Source organism: Cavia porcellus, unplaced genomic scaffold (assembly GCF_034190915.1).
Source record: "Cavia porcellus strain 051 isolate PalLab524CR breed Dunkin Hartley unplaced genomic scaffold, mCavPor4.1 scaffold_5, whole genome shotgun sequence".
Lineage (NCBI taxonomy): Eukaryota > Metazoa > Chordata > Mammalia > Rodentia > Caviidae > Cavia > Cavia porcellus.
In genome coordinates, this window is record NW_026947488.1 from 37,047,550 (window position 1) to 37,068,180 (window position 20,631).

At 40.6% G+C, this 20,631-nt stretch overlaps 1 protein-coding gene across 2 annotated transcripts in view; it reads right to left on the reverse strand.

The window, feature by feature from the left end:
* The window catches only part of Pcsk2 (proprotein convertase subtilisin/kexin type 2), a 255,316-nt gene that overhangs the window by 197,468 nt on the left and 37,217 nt on the right, over positions 1 to 20,631 (reverse strand). For both annotated transcript variants that reach the window (XM_063248656.1, XM_063248655.1), the window contains exon 2: positions 14,125 to 14,229. In XM_063248656.1, the coding sequence (XP_063104726.1) occupies positions 14,125 to 14,229 (105 nt within the window). The remainder of the gene's footprint in view (positions 1 to 14,124; positions 14,230 to 20,631) is intronic.

The window sequence follows — 20,631 nt, forward strand, 5'->3', positions numbered from 1 at the left end:
AGATGTCTTGACTTATTTAAAAGAAATTGCTTTATTAAATTTTAGAAAAATCTGTCTTGGTCCAAACTTGAAAGCCACCTGCTACTCTTATGATTAGCAATTACCCATAGATTTTGGTTCTCTGATTAAACTTTTTCATGATTCAACATCAACCAGTTGCAGGTGTATGAAAGAGTTATCAACTAAATTCAAATTGCCTCAAAGGACCAGATTGAAACTGGTTGGTCTGGTGATTTTGGTCATGTGAATGACTGAATTAGATTGCACCATGGCAAATAAACTGATTTCTCAGAGCAACATACACAAACAAATCAACCAGACTCAGAGGATGCAGTTAAGCCATGTAAATACATCCTCAAATAGCATCCTTGGTGAGACACTGTTTTTCATTTAACTCAAACAATGTTTTTTTGAGGTGCTTTATAATTTCCTTTTAATGTGGGGGTGTAAGATACTTCTAAGTTATAATAAATTTATAACAACCTGGACACATCTGAGGTTTGTCATTTTTCTTTCCTATGTACTGATGCTAATCAAAATAACTGATAATAGGAAGATGGGAATGAGATGAAACCAGATTCAGCAAAATTTTGACAGCTCAGAACAAATTCTAACAAGATAATAAATTTAAGAAATAAATCTAAGTCCTTTGTTTTAGGCTCAACCTCTACCCAATCCAAAAGTGGACAGATTAGCACTTTCTTTGAGGTGGACCTAGAAGTTTCAGCTAATTTTAGGGTCTATGACTTTCAAGTAAGAAAAAGCTAACAGGATCTTAGGATATGTTTAATGATGAGTAACTTTCAAGGCATGGGAGAACATGGGCAGCAAGGGTCCAGTACTACAAGTACTCTAACATCATCAGAGCAGAGCTGGACAATGTTCAGAGAGGTGTATTCAAGAAAGCATAGGAAATGAATGCCAAATTCAGTTAAAATATCTGGAACAACCAAAAATATTTGCTATAAGAAGGTACAGGGTAGAAGATGATAATAATTTTCAAATGTTTGAAGGGTTTTTACATGAAAGATGGTGTCTCAGTTACCTCAGTTCCTTTTGTCTCAAAATATTTGATGCTCAAAATTAGGAAAGGAAAGCTTTATTTATCTTACAGTTTTGGAGGTTTCTGTCCATACTCAGCTGGCTCCAGGACAGGGTGGCATGGATGAGGGGCAGCCATTTATGGCGGCAACAAACAACAAGAGCAAAAGTGCAAAAGAGGGAAAGCAAGCCTCCTTCCTGCCCTTCTATTGTATGTCGGCTCTGCCTCTGGGTGGGTGCAGCACTCACACCACCAATACCAACACTAGACAATAAATGAATCATGAACGCTAGATTCAGCGACATCCATGATTGCATGAGGGTTAGGGGGCCATCTAGACATAAACTGTAACAGATGCAATCAGTCGGTTCCAGAATCAGAAGCTGGATTGGGGACCAAATCTTAAGTATGTAGCTTTAAGTTTACCTTAAGGAAGAGCTCTTTTCTCCTGTTTTTTCTTTTACTTCTTTTTTTAGGGGATGTCATCAGGAGCTATTTGCCCTCCTTTTTGCTTTACTTTTTCATGTTTTCTTCAAGAAAAGCCTTTACATGGACTACCTTGGCAAATGACTGAAGTTGTGGCTTGTTCACAGGAATGCCTTTCTGGGTACTGTCTTCCCACCTAGGAAATGATGGACTGGGTTTGTAAACTAGTGGTCCATGGGCAAATTCGTTCTGCTGATGTATTTTCTTCAGCTTGGACAGTGTGCTAAGAAATTCTGACATAGTCTCTAATTTTTTAAAAGGGCAAACATTCTGCTCATGGGTTTCTTTTCACTGCTTTTATTAAAAAACTGTTAGCTCTGGCAGACCATGAGCTTCCAACTTTGGAACTAGCAATCAACTGAGGAAGAGACACTGCTACCTCCTTTGATAGCAGAGCATGCTCAGGTTCTCCCCAGTCTTCACTGCCTCACACTGTGTTCCTCTGAAGACGTAGAAGATAATTTTGTCACTTACCATCTTGCTTGAGTTACTACTTTGCCTACACCTGACCCTACCTGCCTGACCTCTCTAGGTGCTCAATTTGTCACCCCTGTCAGACACAGGATTGGAACTTAGTAATGAGTGATCTTCCAACCTTATTTTTTAGCTGAAGGCTCCCTAGCCCTCCAAACCCACCATGCCTAAGTAAAATCACACATTGAATTATAAAATAAAAAGAGGCACTGTTGTCTATTGTGGAGTACCACATTGATGGCTCTCCTTGAAAGAAGAGCATATGGCCATACCTCCGTGTATTGCTATGTACTGAACTGGTTAGGATGTTTTCTTATCCTCTCAATTGGCTTTAAGTAATGCAAGTGGCTCTAATCAACATACTGGTGTGTGGTCTTCAAAGCAATGCTGACCAGTGATGGTGGTTAGTGATGCCCCGCCTATAGCTCCCAGGTAGTATGTGTGAGCTAGGCCGAGAGACACCACGCTGTCCACTGAGATTGAACCTTGAGAAAAGAAGCTGTGACATCTCAGGGCATGACTATTATACTGAAGCACCAACTCCAAAATACTAGATGCTGCCCTAATCTGTGACATGTGGATCATTCTTTCTGTATCTCTCTCTTTCTGCTTGTTGAAAAGGTGATTTCAGGCCTCCCACCTAGCCCAGCTCACAGCACTCTCCAACTTCCCTCTTTTCTCTCAGTCACCCATGCCTGAGCCTCTTTCCTCTTCACAAATTAATAAAACCCTGGGTAGAGGCCTTGTTTCAGGCCTTGCATCTTCTAACTGGACTTAGGACCCCACAGCTACAAATATGCCTCAGTGTCTTTATTTTTGCCATGAGTGGTACTGGAAGTGGTAGATTGGAATTAACTTACTGGAATGTCAATAACTTTCCCCTGGGATTACAAATGTGCACTCCTCTGGACTATGACAAGGTCCTGAAGGGCTGTCCATAATCTATGAAGTAGATGAACAACCTCTATCTATAATCATCTCATGATTCCCTTGAGACAAGAATGGAATTTTAGGGCTGTGTTGAATTGGTTTAAACAACACAGGATTTGAAATTCTCTTTTAAAAGATGGGGCTCCTAATGTATAAATGATAGAGCTTCCAGCCACTTTTGAGTCCTGGTTTAAAGAAAAAAATTTTCCACTTCAGATGAAGCTAAAGGTATGCAAAGGAAGGATAATGCGCTAGCGAGGGTATCAGGGTTTTAGTTCTGATTTTGACAATGTTTCACGGTGGCCCCTAGAATCAAAGCTAGTAAGATGTAGGGCACATTGCAGAGCCCAGCTCCACAATCCCCAAGGTGTAGCAGTGGGGATGGAGATGAAGTGAGAGTGGTTCACTCAGAGACACAAGCAAATGGTGTCTATGCTAGTAAAAGAACTTGAGAGTGACCTCAGTTTGGACTCATGCTCATGCTCCTTCTCTCCCTGGTAGACAATTATTTGAATCTCTGTCCACACAATAAGTTTAATTGCTTTTCTTTTCTTCAGTTGTCGGGGGGGGGGGGTGCTTTTCCCTGCGGAGTCTCCTAGGTGTCCTTACAAACTAACATTCATTAGAAAATTCTGGGGCAGAGCGTTCTTTTCCAAGGCAATGGAAAATGGAAACTTGTTTTTGTCTTACCTGTTTTTCTCTCAGGCAATATGTTCTTTATTGCTAAATGGGATATACTTGCCGTCGAGAAGATGGAAAACAACATTTTCAGTACAGATAATAGCAAACCAATTAGATAAACTCCAGCAATTGGGTTGTTATTCAGACATGAATCTCTTCTTGAACTGCTGTTTACCCATTTCTAGACCTGGCTTCATTCCTCTTAGCCTCTCCTGAACCCACAAGTCTCTGAAAAGACTACAAATGGCAGGAATTCAATTCTATTCATTTTCAAAATTTCCTTGATGTGGATGTAAGAACATTAAACTTGTTTATAGATGGAGATGTGATCGCAAACATGTCAAAAGGAAAACAGCTAAATGAACTTAAATGAGGAGAGCGCTGAAATCTTTTAATATTTTTGGGGCAACTTATAACTTACCTTTGCTTCATAAAACATTTTAGGACTATACAGTAACTACACAAATATTTTAATTATTTGTCCATATCACTATTAAAAAACATTTACCATCTCCTTCAGCTAAATATTGAATAAAATTTTACATTGAAACAGAGGTTTGCAGAGTGAGAGATTAATTTAAAGATAGATTTTTGAATCTTAGCAAGAAAATTTTTTAAAGAATTCTTTTTCTGAAATCTATGAAAAGAGAATAAGCATTGAATCAATACAACCTGGGTTTTTATTGTGCTTAATTGGAGGCTAACGTTCTATTTTGCTTTTGGTTTATGGTAAAAGTTGATCTTCCTCCTGGCTTTTATATTTCCTTACATTTGTATGTTTACCAATTCCCCAAGATGAATGTGATTATTATGTATCTCAAACATAGACCAAAAGACCAATTGAAATGGACTGCATAGATGAGGTTTGCTCACCCCCCAAATGGAGACTGTTTCCTGCAGCTTTATCAGGCAGCTGGTGTCTGTGTCTGATCCTTTGCTTCCTTGGGCTTGAAATCCTAAGAACTTAACTCTTTTCTTGGAGTCAAATGTGACTCCCTAACTTATAACACAGGCTGGCTCAGACACAGTAGTGTCCAGCTGAAAGAGAATTCACATCTGTGAATTCTGGTACCCTTTGAGAAAGAGTTTGAAAAGTAGTGAAACATTTATAGCTGTAATAAGAAGTAATGACAGGGATGGCTAATTTCCTTTGGCAAAATGTGGGAGAGTTAGGATACATTGATTGGATTAGTTTCCTCTTGACTTGAATCAGTTTATTGTAATTACTTTCTACTTCACTGTCTCCAGGTTCCCAGGTGCTTCCCATTTAGATTTTGGGGTGCTCAGCTCTATAGGGCCTATTATCTCTTTATAGTCAGGTCATCTAACCACTGCTCTCATGGCACCAGATGCCTCCAAGATGTGGAGGACTCCAGTGGATTATTTCCAGCTCTGCCCTCCCTCCCAGATGCTTACGTCTGTTTATTTTGTCTCTTCTCTTGGATAATAGGTACCTCAAATGTTAATTTGCTTAAAGGCAACCTCTTAAATTCTCTACCTGCTGAACACTGACCTCCTCCCTGCGCTGTCTTCTGCATATGAATGCTAGTTTTGTTCTACAGTAACTCAGGCCACTATTTTTAGAGTCACATTTGCTGCCCCTCTTTCTTTCCCATTTCTCATCTCATCAATACATACATCAGTGAATTTGAAGACCCTTCCTTCCCTGTGTACCCCCAAGTGTAACCTGTTTCTCACTGCCATCACCACATTGACCCTGGCCAAAGCCACTAGCCTTTCTCATCTAAAATAGTGAAACACCTTCCAGTATTGTTCTCCTTTTGGCCCCAGCCCGCGGTCTATGATCTGCCTACCAGCTAGAGAAATCCCATCTTACAGGCAGTCTGCAGCTCTTAGCTTGATGGGCGACACTGTTCAGGGTCTCCCTTTCTTGTCTCCAACCTCATCTCTCTCCTGTTCACTCCTTCTCAGCCTCGGGGTGGCTGGGGGGGGGTGGTGGTGGTGGTGGTGGTGGGGGGTGGTCCTTGGGCTTCTAGAACACATCCGGAGTACCCTACTTTCCTTGTGCTGGTTCTAGGCCTGCCACGCACTTTCTCTAGAAAGCTACGTAGATGCCGTTTCCCCCTGGGCCTATATTAATAACAGCGTCTTCCTACCAGCACAGTTAGGCCTGTGTGCTTTTTATGGAACACATGCCCTCCTGGGAGCGCCCTCTCACCACACTGTGCTCAATTCAGCCTCATAATACTGTTTTATTTTTTTTTTTTAAATCACTTGTCACACAAATACTCTGCGCAACTATTTCATGTTTGTCTTCTTCATTCCCACTTGTACACAAGCTTCCTGGCAGGAGGACTTTTTGTGTTGTTCATGGTTACATCTCAGGGCCCAGAACAGTGCCCAGCATGGAGTTTTGGCCCATGAATACTCGTTGAATGAATAAATGATTCTTGAGCAAGTAACTAGGTAAACAAGACCACACAAGATGATAATTTTTAGAGGAAACAATAAGGCCTTTCAGATACATAGTACATTTCCTTTTGCATTTGGGGAAGATGGGAGGAGGAATCAGTTGAAGTCAGCTGGGAGAAACTTGTTCATTTAAGAATTTTCCAGGAAGTCCTAAAAGTTTGCCAGCCCACCGTATGGCAGCCTTGGTCCGCGGGTTAGTTCCGAGGATGACAGTCATTTCTTTCATGTTGCCTAGAGTTCTCTGGGCTTATTCTGCCAGCGTCCCTGGCCGCCTGCCTCTCCTTTAGGAAGCACAACTGGGAGCAGAAGCCATCATTTAAAAATGTGCTCACGTCTAGGAAAACAACCAGGCTCACTCATTAGCTGCTTTTCCTCTGCCTTCCCAAAGCCATAGTAAATAATTCTCCCCAGCTCCCCCTAATAGTTAGTTATAGTATCAGCAGCACTTGGAGGTGGGAGCCAGGCACATCTGCAGAGTCCAGAGGGGAGGCTCAGTCGCTCCCACTGCATTAAAAACCAGGGGATCAGGGCAGGTAGCTTTCCCCACAGGACTGGGGCACTATGCAGTGGGCTCCATCTCTTCTGTCACATCTCCTTCCCCTGAGGCTGCCAAATCTTTCTGAATGTATCGCTTATGAACGTCTGCTCACCTTTTTCCAAGGTGTTTGGGAAACAAATTTGGCCGCCAGATGGGAGGTAAAGCCAGGATCGCTCCGCTTAGGTCCTGAGACTTCACCATTTGGGATCAGAATGTGGCCAAGGTCATACCCCACGCAGGTTCGGGTTCAGGCTTGAGTTTGGGTTAGAGCATTTTCAGCAGAGCGGGCTGGGAAGTGGACTGAACAGGGCTGGGCCCTGACCTTGGAGCATATCAATTTTAAGACAACTGGAACTTTGTCTGCATCTTCAGGACTCCTGTCAGCCTCAGCTTTCTCAGGCCTCCATGGGCCCCTCTGCTCCATGTTGAGTCAGGTGGATCAGGACATGCTTCTCCAACATCATAGCCAGAGTAGAATCAGAGTTTCAGGATCTCCAGAGTAGAATCAGAGTTTCAGGATTGTTGCGGGCAGCAGCTGTATTGTGTGCTGTGGTCTCTCTGGATCTCCTTCCCAGGTCCTTCCTGCATCTTCCTCCGCTGCTTGAGACAGCTCAGGATTTGTCTTGCCCTGAGAATTGCCTTTGGTAACAAAAGGTGACTCACCTAAGATCAAGTGCCTTTCTGGGGAATGACCCTTGTTGATCCCTGGCCAACAAGGGTGTGTAGAGGCCTGGTGCCTTTGGCTTCAGTGAGAGTGACTGTAAAGGGCCACCCTTTCCTGATCTTCATGTGGAACTGACTGGAGCCCCCATTTCAAGTACATTCCAGATCAGCTCCTCCTCCTGCTGAATCCAGTCTTCCTCACACCCCAGGAAACTTTCTCCATCCAGCTTTCCATCTCAGCATCTGCTTCCGGGACATCCACGGGAAGACACTATCTTTGTTCATAGAGAAATCATACCCCAGGGATTGAATTTTAAAGTGTGTAAAGTGGGAATGATGCATGGTTCAGGTGATCTTTGAAGATTCCTTTGGGAAGTTAGACACCAGTACTGTGTCTCAGTCTACCACAAGCATGGACTTTTAGAATCTGGTTATGAACCGCTGTTTCCACAATAGTCAGAGAAATCTGCATTTGATATTGTGTACTGGAAGTCTTATCTTTACATACTATCACCTCTCTTCAAGAAAGGTAAGGAGGCTGGGGATTTAGCTCAGTGGCATAAGTGCCTGACTGGCGAGCGTGAGGTCGTGAGTTCAATCCCTGGTACCAAAAAACAAAACAAAACAAAACAACCCCCCCCAAACCCAAAACCAAACAACAACAAAAACAAACAAGCAAACAAACAAAAAAGAAAGGTAATGAGCTATCATTGTGACAACTCCAGAGCCTGCAGCCTCTGCTTGGGCAGCTGACCATCACGCAGTTACTCTCAAGACCACTCGGGGCAAAGGGAATGGGGCAGAATGGGGGCTAAGTGCCTGCCCTTTTGTTTCAATCTTGATCTTTCTTTCCTTTCCATTGGTCACTGAGCTCTGAATTCACCTAAATTATATAAAGTTAGAATGTGACTCTACATTTTAACTAAATTATTTTTAATTTAGAAGGTCCGATATAAAATGTGATGAAAATATGGTAAATGCTTAAAATTTAAAAAAATATTATTACAGTAAAGGACACATTACCACCAGTCCCCCTCAAACTACTTGCCCTGGCTTCAAATACACTCATCCCATCGTTCTTGCTGCTCTTTGAAGGAGTTATGGAAAGGTCTTCAGCTGCATTGTCATGGCTGATTCAAAATGTTTGCCCTTTGCCTTTTGTGGTCATTTTAACTTCAAGGAAGACCCAGAAGTCACATGGTGCCAGATGTGGTGAATAAAGTGGATGAGGACAGTGTCATGGTTTTAGGAGCCTACCTTTCTATTGGATAGCACTTGGCAGCTACATTCACCCCATTTTTGATCCTCAAACTTGGTGAAGACAGTCACAAAAGAGGAACTTCAGAGTGCTTCAGAAAGTGGCAAGAATGATGGGATAAGTGTGGTTGAAGCCGAGGGGAGTATTTTGAGAGAGAGTCATGGCAATGTATCTTTTACTATAATAAAAAAAATTGAATTTAAACTATGTCTACTGTACTATATATTAGCAAGAACTTTTTTTTTAAGGAATCACAGGTTTGTAAACAATATCAGTCATCACTTAGCTTTCTATTTAAAGCAATCCTGACCTTAAGAAGAGTTTATTGTGTTTTATTTTTTTCTCCATCAGTTATTGTCACATGTCCCCTGGAAAGTCACTTCCTCTCTTTGAATTTAATTTTTTTTTCTGTGGTATTGGGGATTGAACTCATGACCTTGCACTTGCCAGGCAAGTGCTTATACCACTGAACTAAACTCCTGGCTCTTTGAGTCCATTTTATTTCAGTGGCAAAATTGTATTTTAAAGACACAAGGCTTCACATATATTTTCTCAGGACTCTTCCTGCTCTGTACTTCTCTTCATGTAGGAGAGCAAGAGAAAGTAATTTATGAAATACAAATCAGTCCCAGAGCAATACTATGTGTAGTGCTTAAGGCTCCTTACATAACCATGGGACTTCTGCTAAGTCATGCCTCACCCCTGGACCAACTGATGCTGGAGGGAAATGAGACTGTGAGGAGACCCCAGCCATGAATGCTTTCCAGAATTAAGAGTTCTGCACAAATGCAAAATTTATTAAGGCTATCATGTTACTATAATAAGAATAAGCCTATCATTGTTACTTACTAAATCAAACCTGTTTCCTCTTTCTGCTTAGATATTTGGAGACAAATATTTCTCAGAATTTTAAAACCTTAACCTTTCATCATTTGAGAGGTAGCAATTATGAGGATAAAACTTAGTATATTCTTTGAGTATACTCTGACAAACGGTCTAAAGCTATTTGCTTTCTCTTTCTCCTTAGCCCCCAAGCTGAGCAGGCAGCCTCATTCCAGTGATGGTAGTCAAGGGTGCGTCAAATCCTGTTTACATTGGAGGAGGGTTTGCTCAGGACAAAAGTGGAGGGAGATATTTTTCTCTAGATGTTTTTTATTTGAAAGTATAAGGTAATGGTGCCATTTCTTCTCTTTTCCAAATTTAATCTAAGTAATCAAATAGTTAACTAATATAAATCAAGGGAAAAAATGTTTTGTTCACAATATTTACAGGTGATCAGTCCTTATAAAAATTGTGTAGGTATTTGAAATGACTTGGAAGCTAAGAGCTTAGGGATTGGGGCAAAATTTTATATAACGTGGAGGAAGAAGGCACATGAATTTCTTGGCTGGTTTTGAGCTTTGAGGCTTTAGTATTTTTTTTTCAAAAATTGCTTTATCATTGCTTTCTATAATAGTTTCATGAGTTCCTTCACTTCCCACCATCTAGACTTAAATTTTCTGATCTGATTCTACATACAGCTATGAAAGGTGTGTGCTAGTTACGGTTAAATCACCCCCACTGAGTTAGATTTAAATGCATTCTTGGGTCATATGAGAAAAGAACTTGCAATTATAAGTCATCCTCAGGTTCTGTCAATCATCTGAGTTCCAACCATGAGAATAAATCCATTTAAAAATATCAGTTATTGTCTTACTAAGTTCTTACAGGCCTGGACAAAGGTCTACTTCACTCATTAGTGGAAACTTTCACAAGCAAATCACATGACTCATGTCCAGTGAATTTTAAAGAACAGAAAGATCTTCTGCTCCGGTGGTAAGGCTGTGAGAGGTCTGAAGTGATTCTATCACTCAGTGAAAGTAACGTTTGTGGGTTATTGAAACATCATGAAACTCCACAAATACGTTTAAGAACAGCACTTTATAGAACCAAAATAGATCACTATGGGACCATGTGGCTGCCATCTAGACAGGTGGACACATTTGGAAGATAAAGACCTGAGAAAGACATAGCTCCTAAATATAGGACACACATACGTCATCCATCCTTTGAGACAGATGAAACAAGGAAAGTTACTATTGGATGGATAGAAGTTTGTGACTTGTAGAATTGGATCAGGTTTAAAAATGATTTGATAGATAATCATATGGTCTCGTAAAATTGCTAAGAAAAGCAAATAAGTGTTTGCAATTCTTGAATCCAATATAACTTTTCTCACCAAATGAAATTCAGGTCATTTTTATTACATTTTTATTTCTGTTCAATTTGCGTGTGTTGCTGATAGGATGATCTGGCCTCTTCATGTTTTTAAATGTATTTCAGATGTGCAGCATCAGGGGTTCAACACGATGGTACAACAAATATTTTAAATCAATATATTTGCCAGCAGATTTTCAAGAAGGTATAGAGTTTGTGGGGTTTTGATATGGTGATCACATCCCACAATCAGATATGTCTTCAAGACTGGTTGATGCTGCTCTGGCTAAAGTTGAATAAATCCCACAGATATTTTGGGCAGAGAATTATTTGTGCTTGACCCTGGTGGGGTAATGACATTTTAGTTTCGTTATTTCATCCCAGATTTGGATTTATTTGTTATATCTTCAAGTTATTTTAGCTACCCAAATCTCTGGGTAAACTTTCCTGGTGTAAACGGTGGCACCATCGCTGTGAATGTGATGAGGAACACAGTTATTGGACATTAGAAATTCAAAAACTAGTTCTTCATGGGATTCTTAATGAACAGTCCTAGGGGCAAAGAAAAGGCGCTTGGTTTCTTTACCACAATTCTGAACCTATCTAAAGAAGATTACCTTTGTTTCTGGGATATGTTTTTCAGAATAAGATACAGATACAAAAAAGAAAACAGCACTATTTCATGAATTGAACCTTTTAGGAAAAGGAATCAATCATCCATCCATTTGGCAGTGATTTATTAAGCACCTGCCATGTACCCAGATACACATGGTGTAAGGCTATTTCAGAAATAAATGACACAAATTTTGCTTTTTTAGCATCTACATGATGGTACTCAGCATGTGTTAACCTTTTGGCAGAAAAAGAAATACTAATAAGAGTGAATAACTGGAAAAATAAGAGAATGCCTTCAAAACAGCCCACTCCCCTGTGTACTGATGTGCACAGGTGAACATATCGAAAGCAGCACTTTCTGATCCTTTATTAGTCTTTTTTCTTATTTTCCTTAAGCACAAACATTAGTTGCTAAATAAGTGACAGACATCATTGAAGTTTCTGTTCTAACACAAAACCAAACCAAAAAGCCACCTTGATCCTCTTTTTCTTCTTTATTCTGTGTACTGTAGCAGATGTTGGTGGTTTCTTCCGCCAAGCCCCAGACCCCGAGTAAGAGAGGCCAGGAAGTGGTGTAGAGGAGGGAGGTGAAGGAGGCGGAGGCACCCATGGCTAGAGCTGGGAAGTCAAGGAGATGCCGCATTTCGAAGACAGATAAGACAGTTTATGCCTAAGCTCTTGGTTCATAAGGCATAATTTGAAACAGCTACACAAGAGCCCAAAGCCTAGCTGAACAATTCTTGCTAACTTAGTCCTTCCCCTTTTTGGTCTATATTTTTATTTCCTTGTTTTTTGAAATGTACCTGAATGTGCTTTGGAAAAAATTGGTGATCCCAACATGAGCCATATGAGTCCTTTTATTTGAGGTCTAGAAAGCCACTGGAAGCATCCTTACATTTACCACAGCTCAGAAACAATTGCCACTATATTTTCCTACTACCAGATGCCAAAAGTGTATGACTTCAGGCACAACAGGCAGGAAAGAAGCAGGCCTAAAGTAACACTTTGGAATGAAGTAGTCATAGCTTGCAGTGTTTCACTGTTTTTTATCTTTTGAAAAGAATTATGAGGTTTTTATTTTTATTTTTTTCTAGAACGAGTTTATGATTGTCAAGGTCTGTTATATTTCACCTTGAGGAGAAGACTTCCTGGGCAGGGCAGATGTTGCTTCTATCAGGAATAGGAAGTTAACCACTTGGACTCCTCTAGTGGATAATGAAGGAGGGACAGACAAGCTACTCTGTGATGCTAGGTAACATTTTGGGAAGAATCACAACCAGAATCACAGTGCCCACCATCCTTCCTTATTACCCAACCCATTTTATTTTCTTCTCTGGCAAAAGCATCAGTTTTGGTGCAGTAGTTTTAATCATGAAAGAAGAGAAACCAATGGGAATTTGAAAAAAATAGAGAAATAAAATGAAAATAACTGGCCAGTAAGGGCAAGATCCTGGGACCAGGCTGCACTGCAGGGAGAAGCAATATCACGGTGCACCAGGGTGATCTTTACCTGCCAGGTCCCCTTCCCTGGGATGTCAGATGAAACAGTCAAGCTCCTTGTCCTACAGCTGCTTGAGGAACCCCCAGGGACTGAATGGTACCCCCAAAGCCAGAGATGTTATCACCCATAAAGGTGGGCTTCTCCCCAGCGACTGCTGCCAACTTCACCTATTAGAATGTTTAGTGTGGGCTGGCAGCCCAGCCTCTTGGCACTTACTGTGAAAGCAATGATAATAAGACTTCTCAGAGCAGAAATTCTACTCTGGGCTGTGAGGGAAGATCTGCATTGAGGAATCAGAGAAAAATTGCTGGTGACCTATTTGCTGGTCATCTGCTGGCAAGCCTTTAATTTCCAGTTATAGCTCAAATTAAACCACTCAAAATGTTCACATGAGAAGTCCCACACCAAGGTATTCCTGGATTGCACTAGCTCAGAAAGGGTCTCATGTGCAAGTCCCTACTTCAAAGGTCTGTTCTGATTTTATTGCTCTTCCCCACAAGTCTGGGGGAAGACGCCATGCCACCCTCTGCACATAGAAAGCAACTTGCTTCTGTTTCTTTCCCCATTAGTGTTTCACACAAGGGAAACCAGAGTCTACACACTGGGAGGAGTGTGCAGATTAATGGAGGTGACAGGAGACTGGAAGAGGAGGATTCATCTGGGAAAGGCAGGGAGTGAGAACCCTGGGATTCCCCTTCCGGATGTTCAAGGGAGTAGAGAATGAATCTAGGAGTTCAACTATAGACAGAGATCGGACATAAAACCTTGGGGATAATGAGCATCAAGCAGACACTTGGGCCAAGGGCTAAATTAGGTCAATGTAGGACAATGCAAGGCGAGAAGACAGACTGAGATGGCCCTTGGCTGGTTATGAGTTGGTCATTTCCTGGGACATTCACTTCCCCATTCATAATACGGGGTGTGGAAACTTCCTTAGAGCACACGCACTTACCAGGGGAAACTGCCTGTAAAGCGACCTATTAAAACTTTGTTGTGTTTTTCCATCCATCACAGGCCCATACACACTTCCAGCAACCCAAAGACACACACAGAAGAGGATGTCAGGAAAGAGTGGCTATCTGGTTTTCTCCTATCCCTGCCCTCTAAAGGGGCCTAAGGTTACTTATTATGCACAACACAGAGAAGCAGAGAGTGCCTAGTGCCACTCTGCCAGGGATCTTTTGGCATCGCAGTACACAAAATGCTGTTACTTCCATCCTCACTGCCTGCCTCTCTCTATAGCTCTGATCAAGCTCCATCAAGCAGTGGAGGCCGGCAGTAGAGGCAGGTTTCCGGGGAGAACTCACCCTGGGGTCTCTCTCCAGCTGCTGCTTATGCTGCAGGCTGCGTCTTCTCTTAGCTTTTGCGAGGCCATTGTGATAAAAGTGGTAAAGGCCTTCTGTGAAGGGTAGCTGTGGAGACCAAGCAAACACAAGGGTGGTTAGTGTCTAGGTTGGCCCAGGGATGGGGACTTACTTGGGGCTGCATGCAAGAACTCCAAGGGCTGAGGTGTGTGTGTGTGAGGAAACCATTGGCAAACCTCCTGTTAGACGTGGCTGTTTTGCCTTCTCTATACTCCTTCAAATCCTTGCATAATCTTATCTACAGCTCTTTTTGTTTTGCCTTTCCCAAATATTTTTTATTCTTTTACTCATTTTTAGTTTCTCTACATCCTTAATTCCTTTTTCTCTTCCTTAGATTCCTGTCTATGTATTCATACCACCACCAAATTCTCCATTCTCTTCTCTTGGGCTGATGTTTACAGTCCATGGATCATCTGGTTGCTTCAGGATTGGGTAATTAACTTTAGAGCTGGATTTTCTTGTGTCATGTGCTTACTCTGTGATCCCTAGCACAGTTATGAGGCCAGGTATAGTGCAGCCATCTGAATCTAGTGATACCTGTTGGATAACAAGTAACCTGTTGCCGTCTGATTTTCTGTCTCTAGAATGCTTTGGACTCAGAAATGAGTGTTAGAGTCAGACGCTATGACTCATGCACTCATAATGGGGGCTTTTCTTGGATCTATGGGTTAAGAGTAGATATGGAAATGTGAATTAGAGTGTGTAATAAATTAAAATTAGCCCACTGATTGGTTCCAGGTATAGATATAGCATAGTTCCAGGTATAGATAATGGGAAGTCCCACCCTAGATATAGATGGTACCAGCCAATAGGCTTGTAGTCTGAATGAATAAAAAAGGAAAAGGAGGTTCACTGCTATTGCTTTGCTATCTCCTGCCTTCCCTGGCATGGGCTATTTATCCTTTGCCATGTTCCTCAGGCTTGCCTTGGAGGAAGTTGACTACAGACTGAAACTTTTACAAAATATGAGCTAAAATAAACCTTTTCTTCTTTAAATTGTGGGTATTGGGTATTATGTCTTAGAAATGAAAACATTAACCAAGACAGATGGAGAAGCCACAATAATAAAAGCTTGTTTTTATCACAGGTCCTCTAAGAACCTGAGTGCCCTTAAGAGGACCACCATTTGTTGTATGACTATAGGTGTCTTGGAGAAGAACTTTGACATCAAAGTTGGGATTTCTGAATGGGGCTCATATTCTGGTACCATCTAATAAGACATCCTTGGACAAGTCACTTCTGTGGGTCTCTTTTTTCCTCTGTATAAGTCAAGGACTTCAAGTTTCAAGATCTCTGCCTTTTCTTCAAATATCTTGATAGTGATGAAACTATTTGGTTCTTAATCTGATCGATCAATTTAATCAAATGCTTGAAAATTATAGGAAAGTAGTGTATCTACGTACATTTTTCTGGAAAGAAGACATACAGTTTTCATGAAATTGTGAAAAGGGTCCTTGAACTAAAGGGTCTCACTATTCAAAGTGTTTGTCATTGAATTTAAGTGCCTGTGTTCCTGCCCAGTGTTTGAAAGAAAAGAGAAAGGGATGTGACTGCTTTGAAAAGAAGCATTCACACATTAAATGGGACCAACTGAGCTTTTATTTTTCCCTCAAAAAGGGTTTCAGTGCAGCACAAATATTTCTTAAGAAACATTTATAACCAATTAGTGAAAAAAGAAAACCACAAACAACAAAGTAAAAATCCCTCACAGTGGTTTATTTTTTAAAGTAGCATTGGATATTCCAATTCACGTACTCTCAAGGGTAGCCTTTATTTTCTTATGATAAAATGAGTTAGTTTCAGGTCTTCCTCTTTAGTTAACATGTTTGGTCATTCACATGTACACACAACTACACAGAATACATATGATCATATAAAAAATTTCATTTATCACTCATATTCTAACATAAAATTCTACTCTGTATCTCTTTATTTACTGTACAAAATTCCACTACATGAGCTGTACCATGATTCATTTAGCATTCTATTATTGATATATATTCAGCCCTTCCTTCCTTCCTTCCTTCCTTCCTTCCTTCCTTCCTTCCTTCCTTCCTTCCTTCCTTTCTCTTTCCATCCTTTTCCCTCCCTCCTTCCTTTCTTCCTTCTTACAGGTAAAGATGGAGCCCTTCATGCACAATAAAGTAAGAACCTCCAAAAATCTTTTCTTAAACCAAAACACTGAATAAAATATTACCAAATCAACTCATTCAGAACTCTGAAAATTAATGGAAAGTTTGCAGCATCCTGAGGAACATTTATTTTTAAAAATGCAGTAAAATGTCAATACTGACAGCAGGACTTCTGGGCACTTGATCTTGTCCTATTCCTATCCACTTTTCTCCAGATGTACAACATTTTTGAAAGCCAATTGCTTCTCTATCAGAAAATCAGTGAAAACCAGCAAGCTAACAGACACTAGTGGGTTTGGAGTTATTCACAGACTCTCACTCTTAGATAATTCTGTGGAAGATTCCTGGCAAAACTCCTTTCATAAGATTGGTCATTATTTGATCTGACCTAGAGTTTACTCAAGTAGGAAAAGCCCTATCTCTAGTGTTTTTGGAAAAGAATGTGTGGCAATTAAAAAAGAAAAAAACAAACATAGGTTCCTGAGACAGCTATACCAACTGGGAAAAAGACACTGGTCAACAAACTTAAAGGAAACATATAAAGAATGAGATATATATTCAGCCCCTTAAAGGACTTTATAATGTTTCAGGATAGTTAGAGAGACTTCAAAGGCTACAAGGATGTGGGGAGCTGTGCACATAACCAGGAAAGTCTAAGAAGATCCTAAGTTTTCATGCCTGGTCAAATCTTGAGGCTCTGTGAAGGCACACAGGGAAGGCCAAGGCAGAGCTACAGAATGCCTGCCTGACTACTGAAGGCTTGGCTCAATAGGGCCACTCACTGAAAGGTAAAAAATATTCTTTTAAATTTAGGTTTTTAATGAAATCTCTCAGTCATTCAGGTATCACTAAGCTAACCAATAGAGATTCAGTGGAACACTATCAAAGTTACAGATATTACAGAATTAGTCCAGTAAGGAACTAAACAAACAAATAGCAACAAAACAGAACATTAACATAATAAAATCCAGAAACAATTACAATAAACAAGAAAAAAAAAAAGACCTGAGGAAAGGCGGTAATCTGATTTCCAGAGTCACATATAATAATTATTTAAAAGACCAGTTTTCAGGAAGAAATTATAAGGCACACAAAAAAAACCCCATGAATATGTGGCCCATATACAGATTATAAAAAAGCAATCAATAAAAACACACTGAGGGAGCTCAGATGTGGACTTACTAGACAAAGACTTTAAATCTGCTATTAAAAATATATTCAAAGAGCTAGAGGACTTGGTAATGTATATAATGCATACATGTATCAACAGCACACAAAGAAAACAAACATTATGTACTATAAACATGTACAAAAAATGTAGGGGATGAAGGGATGGGTGGAGAGGAGGGGAGGGGAAGGGAAAGGGGATGAAAAAGTGATTAAATTGTGCTATGTGCACATACCAACTTCCCACAAGGAATGTAAATATTTTGTAATACACACACATGCCAATAAACTAAAATAATGGAAAATTAAAAGAGAGGCAGTTTTAAATAAACAAAGAGGTGAGCTGTCAGCTTGGGGTGAGTCAGCTCCCTATCCAGAACCTGGAAGACTGTGTTAAGGTCATTGCTCCAAGAGCTCAAGGGCCCGGCCAAAGCCCAGCCACACTAGGCTGTGCTTGCCTGGCAGGTTTCAGGCCTGCCCAGGACACACCCAGCGACCCTCTCTGGAACCTGGGACCAGGGAAACTCAGCTGGTGGCTGGGGTGAATCTGCTCCCCATTCAGAGCCTGGGAGCCTGTATTAAGATCATTGTTCCCAGAGCTCAAGGACCTCCCCCAGAGAACAGCCACACTAGGCTGTGCTCACCTAGCAGGTTTTAGTCCTGCCCAGGACACGCCCAGCGACCTTTTCTGGAACGAGGGACCAGGAAACTCAGCTGGTGGCTGGGGTGAGTCTGCGAGCCATCCCAAGCCTGGGACATTGTGTTAAGATCATTGCTCCCAGATCTCAAGGAGCCTCCCAGAGCTCAAGGAGCTGCCAGGAGCCTAGCCACTCTAGACTCGCCATGGGAGGTTTTGCAGCCTGAGTAGATTACCCCTGCAACCTTCTTCAATTACGGGAGTGGAGGTGAAGTGAGTTTCAGGGCATTGGTCTTTTCCTGGCGAGAACTTTAGCCCATCATCTACAGTGGGTAGGAGCCCTCCCAGCTACCTGGAACGTTGAAGGTAGCACAGGAGGGCCTGAGAGCCTGACTGAATCATGCTCAGCAACCTCCATTCAGTCCCAGGAGCCTAGAGCATAGGAGATGATTTCCAACACATCCAGGGGAAGCTTTAGAAAAATACTTGAAACACAGAAATACAGGAAAATGACAAAACAAAAGACCAAAATGCAATCTCAAACCTCCAGCCCATCCCAAGAAACCCTAGGAGCCACGTACATAGAAGAAAATACACGCCATACACCTGAAATACCTGATAAAATAGCAACCAAAATAAAGAAGCAACTCTGGGAAGCTTTAAAGGATTTCAAATTAGAAATAGGTAAAAGAAGAAATGATAAAAGTAATGAAAGAGATGCTGAACACATCTAAAGAAGATACAGTTGAAAAATTAGATGAACAAAACAAAAAGATAGAATCCCTGGATGAACAATTTAAGAAACAAACAGAATGCATGAGGCAGATTCAAAGAGATATACAGGAAATCAAAAAATCCATTGAAAGTTGTTAAGACAGACTCAATGAAAGTGAAGACAGAGTTTCAGACCTTGAAGACAAGATTGCAGCTAGTGAACAGGAAAGGAAAGATCTTTTTTAAAAAAACAAGGAATCAGGAAGTAACAATTCAACAGCTACAAGATGATGCAAAGAAAAACAACATAAGATTAATAGGGATAAATGAAAAAGAAGGGGACAACATAAAGGATATCAAGAGGATATTTAGAGAAGTAATAGCTGAAAATTTCCCAAACATGAGAACGGAAACTAACATCAGGATCAGGGAGGCATATAGAACTCCAAATAGCCATAACCAAAATAAAGCTACACTCAGGCATACGTATAATAATCACCATCCCAAAAATCCAACATAAGAATAGAATACTAAAAGCTGTCAGAGAGAAAAAGACAGATCACCTATAAAGGAAAGCCTATCAGAATCATAGCAGACTTCTCAACACAAACAATGAAGTCAAGAAGCGCATGGATTGAAGTATTTCAGATCTTAAAGGAAAATGATTTTCAACCTAGACTGTTGTACCCTGCAAAACTGTCCTTCAAAATGGATGGAAAAATAAGATACTTCCATGACAAGGAACAGCTGAAGAACTTCATGAACACCAAGCTAACCCTGCAAAGAATACTGATAGACAGTTTAGATACACTTAGGAAAAAACCACTAAGCAAAGCAGAAAATCAAACAGAACAGAAAGATAAAGATGCAACAGCAGAAAGATAACATGTCAACAATAAGCCAACATATAATAGTTATTTTTTTTTAATTTTTTTTGTCTTTTTCCTTTTTATCGGTACCGGGGATCGAACTCACAACTGCCTGCTTGTAAGGCAGGCGCTTATGCCACTGAGCTAAATCTCCAGCCCCAACATATAACAGTTATAACATTAATGTAAATGGACTCAATGCACCAATTAAAAGAAACAGACTGGCAGAATGGATCAAGAAACAAAAATCCAACCATATGTTGTCTACAAGAAACTCATCTAACCCAAAAGGATACTCACAGACTGAAAGTCAAAGGATGGAAAACAATATATCATGCAACAGGACCCCCCCCCCCAAAAAAAAGCGAGGGTAGCTATTCTGTTTGCAGGCAATGTGAACTTCAAACCAATAATAATCAGAAGAGTTGAAGAAGGTCATTACATAGTGGGTAGGGGAAAGCTTCAAGAGGAAGAGCTATCTTAAATATATATGCACCAAATTCCAGAGCATCTAGTTATATATAACAAGTATTAACAGAAATGAAAAACCAAATTAGCAGTAACACAATTATAACAGGAGACCTCAACACACCACTGACACCAAGGGACAGATCAACCAAACAGAAAATCAGCAAAGAAATAACAGAACTGAATCACACCTGCGAAAAAATGGACTTGATAGACATATACAGAGAGTTCCATCCAAAAACATCAGAATACGCATTCTTCTCAGCAGTACATGGGTCATTCTCTAAAACAGACCATTTATTAGCTCACAGAGCATATTTAAATAAATGCAAAAGAGTTGAAATTATCCCATGCATGTTATAGGATTGGATCATAGTGCCATGAAACTAGAAATTAATGATAAAAGATATTGAAAAATTCCCACAAACACCTGGAAACTGAGTAACACACTCTTGAGTAATAA